We start from the raw sequence: 14,043 nt of genomic DNA, 5'->3' as shown, positions 1-14,043 counted from the left end.
TTAAAATGTCTCATTTCCATCTGCAAGTTTCTTTCCCACTCACTCCCCACCCCTCAAAAAATCTTAATAATCTTTCTTATGACCCATTAACCATCTCCCCACTCTTGAGTTGCTCCGTACTAAAAACTGCAGTCATTCTTGGTGTTTTCTATGTTACAGGTGACCCTCATTTTTATCACCCCTCTGATTTCTCAAAGATTCTCTGTGCTTGAGTTATAAAACTTTCATTTTCCCTTGCTTAATCCCTGTGACCGAGCATTTTGCAGTGTACAGCTATTCCCTTTACTCCTTTACTTGCTTGGGTAACTTTTTTAAGACCTGTCTTGAATGTTACTATCCTTTCTTCTCACTGAATCTGCACCCCTCTTCCCTTCCCTCCCCTCCCCTACCCACCCAAACACACACACACCACCACATTGGAGTAGTTAGAGTGTTGTCATAAGTCTCTAAATGATGAAGGAAAAAAGCCCAATAAGAGTAATTTGCCTCTGGACATAGTAAACCTGAGGTGAGGCTAAGTTGCAATGTGTATTTGCTAATTCCACATCTAGTGGTCTTCCCTGTGATGAACACTGTCTAACTTCATGTTCTTCCACCCAATATTTGTTGAGTATTGTGTGTGTGCAGAGGAGACAGATTGGATTTTTATTTTATTTTTTTAACAAAAGTGTCATCTAGAAAGGTAAGCATTACTGAGATTTGGCTATTAGGAAATAAGAGGCAGAAGTTTGTTCAGGATTTATGACCTGTTACCACCAAAGGTATTTGAATTACCTAGGTATATGGATTATTTCATTGATATTAGCAAGAACATATATATAGCAAGTTTAGTTTCAAATTGAAAATGAGAAATAAGAGTAAGGAATGTTTCCTCAATTATTTGTTTTGTGTTTGGTTAAAATAGTAGCATTACCCAAGTTTATTAAATACCAAGGAATGTTGGAAAAAGTCAGTTTTGCTGTTAAGTGTAGGAAATGATTTGGAGGTGATCCAGTACAGCTACTTTGTGTTACAACTTTAAGAAAAAAAAGGCCCCAGAGTCAGCATAGCAGGTAATGTATTCAGGACTCAAATTCCAGGTATACAGTTTTTGAGTCTTAAGTTCTATAGCTTCTTTATTAAATGTCTGCCAGCCTCATGGTAGATTGTTAGAGCTTTTGTGTGGTAGGAGATTGATGAAACGGTTAGAACACACCCTGTATGCTGAGTGCTGCGAGTGTAGTGTGAAGCATGACTTACTGTATTGCTTCTGGAAGAGTTACAGAATGCTTTCCAGAAGAGAAAATATTTGAGCTGAAAGCTCTAAAAGAATGGTAGAGTATTTAGAGAATGAGAAGCAGTATCAACAAAGAGAATAAAAGTAAACCACGGAGCACCTTAAGGAGTTTAGGCTTTTCAGTTCAGAAGTTGCAGGCATTTGGAGTTGGGGGGAGGTGAGGTGGGATAATGTAAAGGTTAGTGTTAGAGACGCATATAGTAAGCTAGTTCCTGCTTCTTCCCCCTCTTCCCCCGCCACACACACTTTGGCCCATTTGTATGTGATTGCTGAAGAATTCTAAGTTACTTTAAAAATTGTAGATGAATTTAGCTACATAAAAAGGTTGTTTTTGTAATAGGCCCACTGCTAGGTAAAAATTTATTCAATGCTTCTTGGCCTCTGAAATGAAATGCAAATCTTAAGAGCTTTACATTTTTGTTTTTATTGCCCTTGACATTCTTTTTTATTATGTTCTTTCTCCAGTTTTGTTCATTTTCATACACTTACACCATGAAAATTTCCTTAGTTGGTGACAGTGTTATTATTTCCTCATACGCAAAGGGATGGAATGCCATATTGTTGACCATTTAAAGGAGAATTGATCTTAACGACAAAATGGCTGTTAAACATAGTCCTTTCCCTGGAAGTCTTTTTCTTAATCTTGATCCTTTTCCTAACACAGCTGGAAGAATTTGAGCTTTTATGTGTTTATAATGTCTTCATTCATATTAAGAATTTTTATTGAATTTTTCTCTTCTACTGAAGTTTTGTATTTTGTAGGAAAGATAGTTCTTAAAATCAGTATCAGAAACCATAGAACTTTTACTAGGTTAACCTATATGGTACTTTAATCACTAAATTCTGATATTTTTAGATGTTGATTAACTAACAGCTTCTATCCCAGCAGACTAAAGGAAATGGCTTTAGAATATCTCAAATGAATATATGGAACTATATCCACTATGTTATTTTTCAGTATAACTATGTTAATAGGTTTTTGTTAGTTATTCTGAACATGAGTTGGGAAAAATACCTTCCTAGTCTCTCTCCTTTTTTTACTCTCGGATACCAGTGTACATCTCAGTCTAGATAATTGTCAGTGTGTTATTTTCCCAGTCTCCAGGAAGTAAAGTTAGCCAGGACTATAGTGTCAAATTTTTAATTTAGGCTTAAACACCTCTGTTATGTGTCCTTCACTCCCCTGTAATTACGCTATCACCAAATTACCAGTTGCTGCTTTGTAAACAGTAAAATGAATTCTCTTTCAAGAGAGTCTCCTTTAAATGTAAGCACTCCAACATTGGGGAAAATGCTACCCTCCTCCTACCCCTTTCTCACACCCTTTCTTTTTTCAGTCTGACTCAGAGGAAGGAAATAACTTTTTCATTGTGTCAAACCTTGCCTAATGCTAGTCTAATAAGAAATAACAGTTAGTGCATAAGCTCATTTATCTTATGTAGGTATGATTTCATGTTCTTGTAATTTAAGTATTTAACTTGAAGTAATAGAATGTTAAACTTTCTTAGTTTATTGGAATGTTTGGACTGTAATGGTAAAATTGCTACGCTGTTTTCCTTTTATATAAGTCTCCTGACTGAATTTTTATATCTTCCATCTTGACTTTTTTAACAGAAAAATATTTTTAGTTTGGCTAGTTTTTAAGTTGTTTCCTTAGAGTAGCTCAAGAAAAATATGTATATAATTATATCAGAATTTTACTATCAAATAATAATTCCACCAAAATATCATAACTTTGAAGTGTAAAGAAATCTGGAAAAAAAATAAAAAAGATCTTACCAATACTTTATTTAGAATTCATTTTTTAATGCAACACTGTGTAAGTTTATGTAGCCTGTTGTATCTTAGATACTTATCCGAGATACTTTTACTATTTAGTTACCAGCATCACTTTGAACAGAAATAACTATACTGGGAGTTATGTTTTTAAGTGATTTTAATTCACCCTAAGCCAAGGAAATAAATTTTACAAGTCACAAGTATCATGTATATTAATAGTTTCCTGTGTTAAACATAGTACCTAATCTTTCAGAAAGAAAAAGTTCCAAAAGCAAGTGGAGTTGTTGGTCCTCTTCCCTCCTTTCTTCCTTTCTTGTTTCCTGTCTGCCATTTGGTTATGTCTTAAGTTCACACTGTAATAACTCCTTTATGAGTCATTTTCATTTTGGAAAATGTTTTTCAGTATTCTTCAAAGTGCGTGAAAGTAGTCTTCAGTCCTTGTTCGCCTTCTGCCTGCCTTCACAAACAGATAGCTGTTTGTGTGTGTGTGTTTCCACTCTCTCTGCGTATACAAGCAAATACATAATATCTTCCTCTTCACATAAATGATAATATATACACATCATATAGTTTCCATCTCAGTACACAGAACAGCATCTTTGTGGGGTTTTTTTTTTTTCTTACTAAATGGCTAGTATTAAATGAATGGCTATACCATGATTTATTTAACCCCTTCCCTATTGCTAGTCAGAAACCTTGCTGTTACAACGTTGTAATGAGTAGTTTTGTCAATATATTTTTCCTATGTATGTAAAAATATCTGTTGGATAAATACCTACTTGTAGTGTTGCTGACTTAAAGAGTGAGACTGTGTGTGTATGTGCAAAATTTATTAGATGTAACCAAATTGCTCTCTATAAGGATTATACCATTATACCATTTTTCACCAGCACAGCAAGAGAAGGCCCATTTTCCCATAGCCTCACTAATCTTGCATTAAACTTAAATATGTTTGCCAGTGTGTTTAGGGAAATAATATCACATATTATAGTTTCAGTCTATATTTTTATTATGAGATATAGAGTATTTTTTAATGTCTTGTGAATGTTCATGTGTATTCTACCCATTTTTCTATTGGGGCTTCTTTGTCTTACAGATTTATAGAAGTACTTCATATATTTTGAGGCATATAGTTAGAAAGGCCTCTCCCACTCCAAAACAGTAAAGAATTCCTTCCTAAATGGACTTCTTTAAGGTCACTGATAGGAGGTAGGAGAGGGACTTGATATTGATGGTATACCTTTTTGTGTGTACTTACTGAATTTATTTGACTTCCCTGGTGGCTCAGATGGTAAAGCGTCTGCCTACAATGCGGGAGACCCAGGTTCGATCCCTGGGTCGGGAAGATTCCCTGGAGAAGGAAATGGCAACCCACTCCAGTACTCTTGCCTGGAGGATTCCGTGGATGGAGGAGCCTGGTGGGCTATATATAGCCCATGGTGTCGCAAAGAGTCGGACACGACTGACTGACTGAGCGACTTCACTTTCACTTTCCTTTCACTGATTTATTCTTTATCATGTACTTATATCTCCTTTAAAACTTTTATTTGGAATACTTATAGATAAGTTGCCCAAAAAAAAAGAAGTTCAGGGAGGTCTCATGTACCCCTTCACCCAGTTCTCCCCCAACGGTAAAATTTTGCATGACTATAATATAACACCTAAAGTTCAGAAATTGACATTGGTATAATCCACAGTGTGTATCCTTTTTTCCTCTTTTTAAATATTCTTTTCTGGAAGAAAATTTCAGGATTTTGACCTGAAATTAATTAGATGAATGTAAAATATGCTAAGGGCATTGGTGAGCAAGGTTTTTATAGATGGTAAAAACAAATATCAATCTTTGTATATTTAGCTGGGTTTTTAATATTTCCTTGGTAAAAAGCTTTTTTCACAGTAAGATTGAGTACTTGATAACGTTTAGTTTTGTGAATAGCCATTTTACCTGCTTGCTTAGCATGAATAATAGCTTTTATGGCCCACAGAAATCACTTATTTTATGTTACTGAGAATAAAAATCTCCATGGGACCTTTTGTCTACATTTTTTAAACAATGAAATTGAACAGATTGTTTTTACATTGGTAGAACTTATGGTTAATAATTAGGATATACACAATTTTGAGTTCTTAGCTTAATTTTCTGTTAATTTTGTCTAATAGTTTTATTCTTAACCACAGAGGTTTGCATTTAGGCAGAGACTATATGAATTTTTATCTACATAGGCTCCTTTTTGGAAGGAGGATTGTTATTTGCTCTTAATTGTGATAAAATGTAAATATTTTTAAAATTCCTTTTACAAAAAGGGTGGTAGTTTTTTGTTGTTTTTTTTTTTAACCTTGATAAGCTTACTGAACTGTAGATTCATTAGATTTCTTTTTTTGCAATAAGCTACTTAACGATTACTTTCTAAAAATAAAACACACATTTCTTTGAGAGAAGGCAAAGTGTAATCCAGGTTAGAACTAAAGCATTTCTAGCACTAGCTTATTGTGGGGGGCGGGCAAGGGGATGAAGATTGTAAATGATGTATTGGAAACAGTATGTGATTCCTGAGGACTGGCCTCCAAGAAAGACTATAGCTTCTACTTTTAAGTTTAAAAAGAATTGATTTTACCTGGTTTGGGTAAGGGTGCTTGAACCTTAGTGTATGAGATTGCCAGTTCAGTCAAATAAGTTATCACACAACATTTTATTTTGTGATTTGTGGAATTACTGTTTTAATTGTATTTTGATTCAGCAGGGAAGATTAGGAGGGTCTTTGAATAAAGCAAGGTAATTTTTTAAATAATATTCTGCGTATGGATCTATATAGTCTTAAGGTACCTTCAACTTTCTAACAAAAGAACAATTTAGTCCTTAGTAGAGAAATCAAACTATGCTGATTGTCTAAAGATCACTGAGCAAGTGCCTTTTCCTAGAAGCTACCTACCTTATTTTCAGACCTGAACCTCTTCTAGGAATATGCTAGATAAGATAAATGGCATGTTATGAACATAGTTGGATCCATGCTTATGGTTTCACAACTAAGTTTAAGCACTTTTCACAATGCACACAACTCTGTATTTCTTTTAGGTCATTGTAGATAGTTGCTTTCTTCCTTTCACAGTCTTAATGTTGTGATAGGAAAAGCATGTTTTGACATTAATTAGGTTAGGTTTTAATCCTGTCCCTAGGGTTGTGTCTGAGTAAGTTACTAGGCTTCAGTTTCCTCAACTGTAAAATGAGAGTATTACTCAGGCTTGGAGTAAGAACTCACTAAAGTGTGTGTGCTGCCATGAAGTGAACAGTCATTTGTGTTCCTTTCCTCTACCTTGTTGCTTGGTTAATAAGCATTTGTGGAACTTCCCTGGCAGTCCAGTGGTTTAGACTATGCTCTTCCACTACAGGGGTCACGGGTTCAGTTCTTAGTGGGGGAGCTAAGATCCCACATGCTGCACAGTGTGGCCAAAAAATAATTAATTTTTAAAATGGCATTTCTATTGAGAAGAAAGACAACAGTAGTCAAAGTGTAATAGTGAAGAAATTTGCACTATTTTTATCATAAACAGTAGTCATGATGTCTCTCTCCACATTAATAAAGAAAAATTTTGATTTCTCATAAGGAATTTTTTGTAAATATGAGATCAAGTTAAGCCTAACTTTGCCTTCACTGGTTTTAATTTTTAGAGAGGAAAGACGGGATGATTTGCAGTCACTGAGCTGAGAGCATGGATGAAAGAGTTAGCCTATTAAGAAGGATGCAAATGTAAGACACTTGTGAAGACGGAGCGGAGTCTCCTATCTGGCCCCTTGTCTTCTCAGTGAGGTTGCAAGTAATCTAATGTGATAAGAGTAAGCAGGCCTGGGGAGAAAACCTGTGGTGGGGAACCAGTTGGGGTAAATTAAAATATGAACAGCATGGAAATCCATCCTACACTGATACTTAAGTTTTACTTTTCTCATGAATGTGATTGTAATTTATTTAGAGCACTATCAAGCTCCTTTTGGTTCTTTTGGGAGCCACAATTCCAAGAAACGAACATTCATTATATAAAAAAGTAATAGTCATTCTTGTGTTTTTTCTCACAGTTCTATATTTCTGTCCATTCCCTCAGTACCCACAATTTTTTATTCATCTATTAATGCTAATCCACTTATGATTTTATTCTAAAAGAGTGACCCATAGTAAACAGAAAGTTTCTTTATGAAAATCATCCCCTTTTGTAGCACTGTATAGTTTATCAGAATAGTTACAAAGTGTTAGGAAGCCTCCTCTTAAGGAACTTAAGTTCAGAAACTGGTTATTAATCGCCCAGTTATAGTGTGGTGAATACAATAAGAAAGAAAACAAGGCCTAATACTGTAACATTAGGTCAAGGAAGTAAATAAAATTATTCATTCTGCTGCAGCTAATCATTCTCATTTTAAAAGAGCATAAACCCTAAACCACTGTGTTGACTTTGAACACAATAGAAAACAACTTATTACCCTCATTCATCCCATGTTCTGGGATCTTCAAATAGAATACCCTCCTATTTGTTTTTATTTAAAACTACCATATTGGTGCTTGCTTGTTTAGTCGCTATGTCCAAATCTTTTGAGCCACCAGGCTCCTCTGTCCACAAGATTTCCCAGGCAAGAATACTGGAGTGAGTTGCCGTTTCTATGTCCAGGGGATTGAACCCAAGTCTCCTGTATTGCAGGCAGGTTCTTTACCACTGAGCCACTTGGGAAGCCCATTTTGTATCTTTATTTTAAAAGCAGGTTTTTAAAGCAGTGGTTCTCAAACTTTAGTTTCTTTCATATCAGCTGAATGAGTTATTAAAATAGATTTTTTGAATCCCACCTCAAAAGTAGATCTGAATGAACCCAAATATTTGCATTTCTAATAAGTTCCCAGATTATGCTGATGCTCCTGGTCCAGGGACCACAACACTGAGAACTGCTGATTTATTTAAACTCAAAAAAATATATAATGGCTTCCTAATATGAACCGGTAATTGTTTCTAATATATTCAGTAACTGTTGTCATATTGACTCTTTCTGTACGCACTTGAGCACCTACGTGCTCCCATGTGCCTTCATAGAGGTGAAGATGATAATGAACCTCACTCAAAGAATTCAGTCTGATAGAGTTAACAGTGGTAGTATTATTTAAAGTCACTTAATCCTCACAGGAGTTTTGTGAATTGGTTTATAATCCTTGCTCCTTGCTCAGTCACCTCCGACTCTGCAACCCTGTGGACAGTAGCCAGCCAGGCTCCTCTGTCCATGGGATTTCCCAGGCAAGAATCCTGAAGATAACCATCCTTATTTTAAGTTTTTTTTTAAAAAAAAAAACTGAGATCTAGGAAGGTTAAATAATTTCCTAGAATTCACAGTGAGTATATGGAGGGGCCAGAATTTCATGGTTATGCACTGTAAAAAGTTTGTGATTATTTTAGTGAAACCACAAAAGGGATGGGATATTGGTTCACCTTAGGAAACTAGAAGGCATTCCAGAAGAGATGACAGTGAGCATCTTAAGAAACAAGTAAAAGAAAGCCAGGTGAATTGGAACTATGAGCATTTGCAGCTGCGGAAACAGTTTCTGAAAAGCCTTGGAAACCTGAGTGGATACACACACACACATAATATATTCCTCAGACTTCAAATAGTTATGTTAGACACAATGTGCCGAGTAGAATATGAGAGAAAAGGAGATGGTAGAAGGCACAGGTCAAGCTTGTGAAGGGTTTTGTGTACCAGGCTAAGAAATTTTTTAAATAGTTAGATTTTTTTAAAACTATTTCCCTTCTAGCTTTCATCTCTGTAAGCCAGTGGTTCCTCAGAAGTATGGTTTGTCAGGCAGCAGAATCAGCACCACCTAGAACTTGTTAGAAATGCTGCATAATTTCGGGCCCCATCCCAGACCTACTGAACCTGAAACTGAGGTGGAACCCAACAATCTGTTTTTTAACAAGACATACATACGGATGACTGGTGCAATGGTAAAGTTTGAGAACCTCTGCAATAGGTTATAGTATTCTTGGTAACAGCCTTCAAAGTGGCCAGAGGTGACTATAGTGATAGTAACTGTATCTGTGGCTGACCTGATTCTGTTAAAGTACAATATTTAACAAAATTGAAATAATAATACCTTCTAAAGGACACATACCTTCAATATGAACCTGTTTAGTTTATATTTTGCAAACTTGTTCCTCTGTAGAAATAAAAGATACCTAAGTCAGGACTGGAGGTTATTTTATCAACAAAGAGTAGGATGCTAATTATTGTTCCTTAGCTGAGGGAATGGTTTGGAAACTGACTAGGTTTTATTTTAATTATCAGAAAAGAAGAAGAAATCTTTTAAGAGTTTGAGATTTATTTAGATTTTTTGTTTGTTTGCTCATTAGTATGTAAAACTGATATTAAAGTTAGCATTTACAATATTCTATTTAAAACTGATATGTTAAAAGAATTGATCATATTTAAGTCATGAAATGATTTCAGTTGTCCCTTGATACAGAATAAAAAAGTATAATCTAGGATTCTCAGGCAGATACTAATCTAAATGCCTATTACCATTTTTTTTGCCAAATTATGGCCAGTATTGGTGACTTTATCCATATGGTGTCTGAACTGAACTTTACACTAAAGTTTATATAGTTTTGTAGTTTATAGTTACATTAAGCCATACGTAGTCTCTACAAGCATTTAAAGCCTAACATATATAAGTATTAATGATCTGTATATCCTTTCCAGTTATTAGGTATACAGAAGCTCCTTTTCATCTTAGCAACAGCAGCAAGTGAAGTAGTATTCTGTAATTAATATTGTTAATGCTTAGATAAACAAGCTTTTGTTTTTCCATTGACTCAGAGTTTAGAGGATTAAAAAGTTCAAAGGCCACTGGGGCATTGACACCAACCCCTTCATTTTACAGATGAGGAAACTAAGGCCCGAGGAAGCTAAATAGATGATTTACTGATACAGGTAGTGAGTGACAAAACCAAGATTGTAACCATATCTGCTTAGATTACAATATAAAAGGTACCACTACATCAGACAGGGTATTTCTGAGCCTCAATCTGATATAACATTGAGGATCCCCAACATCTAAAGTAAAATAGTCTTCAGATTTATTAGCATCTAAATTTATCACTAAATAATAAATGAAGAGTGTGTAGTCAAGTTTTATATAAAAATAATTTAAAGACCTTTTTCTGTATTGATACAGTAGATTAATGTATCAGATATATATTTACAAGAAAATCTAGTAACTGTTCTTGAAAATTTACGAAAGCACCAAGAAAAGGATATAGGTCCTTGCTATATACATAGGAAAATATAAACTGCCAAAGAGGATAATTATTCAGCCTTCTGTGTCATTATCATGTAAATGCTAAAATAATATTTGAACTTGAGATGTACATACCAGCTAGACTGTTTCCAATTATTTCTAGGAAAAATTGGTCTAAACCACATACCTTAGTTGGTGATTTTTGCCAGGTAGCAAGCTACAGTCAAAGCATGCGGGTCTGCCAGACAGTTGAGTTCCTTGTTAACCAACCCTCCAAGTACTGTTTGCCCAAAAGCCCTCTGAATCATTTTTACAAGCCAGTTTTTAAAATTTAAAAACCGGATATTAAAAATATAAAAATCTATAGAAGAGGAGTAATCATCTGAATTTACTGCAATAAGTAACCACTGAAATTTCTGCATGAAAGGCAATTAGAATATATTGTTAGTAAATGAAGAGATGTGGAGCAGATGCTGCTCATTTGAAATATATCTTAAGGTCACTGATTTGAGAACTGAATAGAACTGGGAGTTGATTTTTAAAGTAGCATATATGTTCCATAGGCAAGTTGGAAATAGTGAAGCTACAAAGGATTTTTAGAACTCATCTATTTGCTGAGATACTCATTTTCAAAATAAGAGCTCTGAGTATGAAATTCTGAAAATAGACTAATAGTCTATTTTAAATTACTGTTTTGGTTTTAAGCAAAATACAAATGTTTTTATTTACTTTAAGAGTTGGAAGGGAGCTTACATTTTTTTAGAATAATTTAATGAAATATTCTAATTTTTTCCAGTGCATCTGGGGGAGGTGGTGTAGCCATTGACAACAAAATAGAACAAGCAATGGTAAGTAAAAACTTATAGTCTTCTCATTTCATACATTCTTGGGTTTTATCAGTCCTAAAAAACAAGTATCTAATTTCTTTAAACCAAGATGACCGAAGTATATTTTTCAATAATAAGATTTAGTTGAAAATGACAAACCGTTGAGAATTTTTAGTCTAGAAATACCACATTTCATGTTACACTATTGATAAGGACCATTTTGGGGGGTATATATAATCAACATGCATTTGATCCCCTGAATATCTCAGCATCAACAATAATTTAGAGACCTGGACTTCTCTGGTGGTCCAGTGGATAGAGAGTGTGTTACTCAGCTTTAATAAATAGACTTGTTTCTGTTGACTCTGGTTCTGATTGCTGCTGTTACTATCAGTTTTTCTGTTTTTCTTAAAGATTTCTACTCAACATTATTAAAAATATTTTGATTCAAGTTATTAAAACCATAAATAGGTTGTAAATAAAGGCCATTAGTCTGCTTTTTTTTTAATCCTAAGATTTTGAAGTTGGGAATTGCAGGTCACTTTATTTCTTAAAGCATTACTATAACTAGTTTAATATCAGTTTAATTTCCTTTGTTCTCTTCATCTGACATCTAAGTATATGATTTTAAACTTTAATTCTAAGCTTTATTAATTGACAATTTAAGGAGCTGGTATTTATTTTTTAAATCACTCCAGACTTTGAAAAGAAAATTCTGGACTTGCTTCCCCAGTTGGGAACTAGATTTTTTCCACCCCATCTTCATCAGAGTCGGTCAGGAAACAGTAGAAACATAAAAAGCAAAAGCAGGAAAATTAGCATGAAATCGTCTTGTGTTTTTAAGGCACCAGGTAGGGGAGAACCAGATAGCAACTCCTTCCCTTTCACTCTTTTTGACATTCCTAATTTTGTTTTTCACAGGATCTGGTGAAAAGCCATTTGATGTATGCAGTAAGAGAAGAAGTGGAAGTTCTAAAGGAACAAATAAAAGAATTAGTTGAAAGAAACTCTTTACTTGAACGAGAAAATGCACTGTTAAAATCTCTTTCAAACAATGATCAATTATCCCAACTCCCAGCCCAACAGGCCAATCCTGGTAGCACTTCTCAACAGCAAGCAGTGATAGCACAGCCTCCGCAGCCAACGCAACCTCCACAGCAGCCGAATGTCTCCTCAGCATAAAGCTTTCTTGCCTCATTAAGAAAAAAACTGAAAGCAATCTACCCTTGTGTGCCACTGGTGTTCTTCCCACTTTATACAAAAGCAAGTAGCCATGCTTCGGTTGTGTGTTTGGCCCTTTCAGTATTAGACAATCATTCTACAAGAGCTTTTCCTCTCTTTGAGATGTCATACAGCGCTGTTGGTGTCCAGTTTCTGTCATCAGTACGCAAGGGGAGTAATAGATGAGGTGTATTAAAGTGAGCAGAGTTTGCATTTTACCTGGTGCGCACGAGCGGGGTCTTTTAAGAGCTTTGGTGGCTCGCCCATGTTTCTTATTACCCATGGATTTACCCTGAGCCTTCCTATCACATTATAAAAGTTCATCTAAAGAGCCACTTTTCTTTCAATATCAGTAACATTTGCCTACATAAGTTTTCATTTATTTGTGTTTTATTTATTACAGGGCTGCTATTTTCATAATGTACATGAACAATGTCACAGAACTTTTTTAATTTTTTTGAATAATTATAAGTATCAGTAAAGGAATTGAAAGACAGGATTGCATTTCATAGATAAAACGTTTAGGCAATAATTGAACAAAAGAATCCTGGCATATTTCTAACACTAATGGCAATTTACCTTCGGTATTTATTTTCAGTAGTAAAGACCCAGCTTGAATGTAAATTTTGTATAGTGTAAGTATGAAGAACATAGTGCAACTGTACAGGTAGTCACCAGTTATTGTGATATAATAAATAATTGGGCTATTTTGATGAAGAAAACTTTGTTCATTTGTTTCTACTTTCTAATAGAGAAATTGCCACGATTCCTCTGCTTTTTGACATTTCGTATGACTTTTTTCGGGTGGGAATAAAAAGCTGTGAAATTGTTCAACCTACTTTGTAACCAAAGAAGCAAAGCTGTGTAATGGAGTTTTTTTTTTTTTTTTTTATAATGCACATTCTTTATGTATTTTTATTTAGTGTTTTCTCGGTCACAATTTTCTTTGCTGTCTAGCATGATCTGCATGACCTATAATCTTTGAACCACTTTCGTACCTCATGTTTTTATCCAGCACTCTTATTGTAATATGTACTAGTCTGTGAACAATGTCAAATAAAAAAGAACGAACAGGTAGTGTGGTGGAGCTGAGCTAGTGTATTATACACTAGTTGTAAAAATAAAAATGAAGTGAGCCATCTTTTGTTCATTTAAAATGGTGTTTTGAATTTCGTATGCAGAAAACGTTTTGTTACATTGCAGATTTTAATGTATTTAATAAATGCAACATGCAGATTAAGTGCAGTGTATACTGAGTATTTAAATTAAAATGTACATTTCATAAATACAGTTTCAAGAGAAAGCATCATTTTGTGTATACTAACACATTAAGTGTATGTCAGAAATTGATGTATAAATATATATTTTAACACATTTTCTGAAATTAAACTGCAGTTTTGTTGAAATGTTTGGCTCTATATGTGTTCAAAATTTAATTTGATTAGATTTGTATTTTCACAGTTCCAAATATTCCTTCAATGAAAACCTGTTACTAATGACTTAAGGATGGTTCTTAAATCTTCAAGGTAAAATAATTTAAAGAATGCAAGAACAGTGAGCAATATTTGTACTAGATATTCATATTATGTCAATGACATTTAAGTAGGAAATCCTTGTCTACCAAAACTTTTACTTGAATTCAGAAAGGTGCCTGTAGAAATTAACATGCTCTATATCT

General features: G+C 34.4%; 1 protein-coding gene across 3 annotated transcripts in view; it reads left to right on the top strand.

Annotated features, from left to right (window-relative positions):
• Positions 1 to 13,771, top strand: part of TSC22D2 (TSC22 domain family member 2) — a 48,927-nt gene extending 35,156 nt beyond the window's left edge. For 2 of the 3 annotated variants that reach the window (XM_081569443.1, XM_081569442.1), the window contains 2 exons: positions 11,114 to 11,165; positions 12,066 to 13,771. In XM_081569443.1, the coding sequence (XP_081425569.1) occupies positions 11,114 to 11,165; positions 12,066 to 12,326 (313 nt within the window). In that variant the 3' untranslated portion in view covers positions 12,327 to 13,771. Of the gene's footprint in view, positions 1 to 6,722; positions 6,802 to 11,113; positions 11,166 to 12,065 lie in introns of those variants that run through there. The other variant, XM_081569444.1, reaches the window with a different exon arrangement.
• Positions 13,772 to 14,043: the final 272 nt, after the last annotated feature.

This window comes from Giraffa tippelskirchi, chromosome 2 (genome assembly GCF_054371585.1).
Source record: "Giraffa tippelskirchi isolate mGirTip1 chromosome 2, T2T-mGirTip1v1.2.pri, whole genome shotgun sequence".
NCBI lineage: Eukaryota > Metazoa > Chordata > Mammalia > Artiodactyla > Giraffidae > Giraffa > Giraffa tippelskirchi.
Note: the sequence above shows the minus strand (reverse complement) of the source record. Positions and strands in the feature narration are given on the sequence as shown.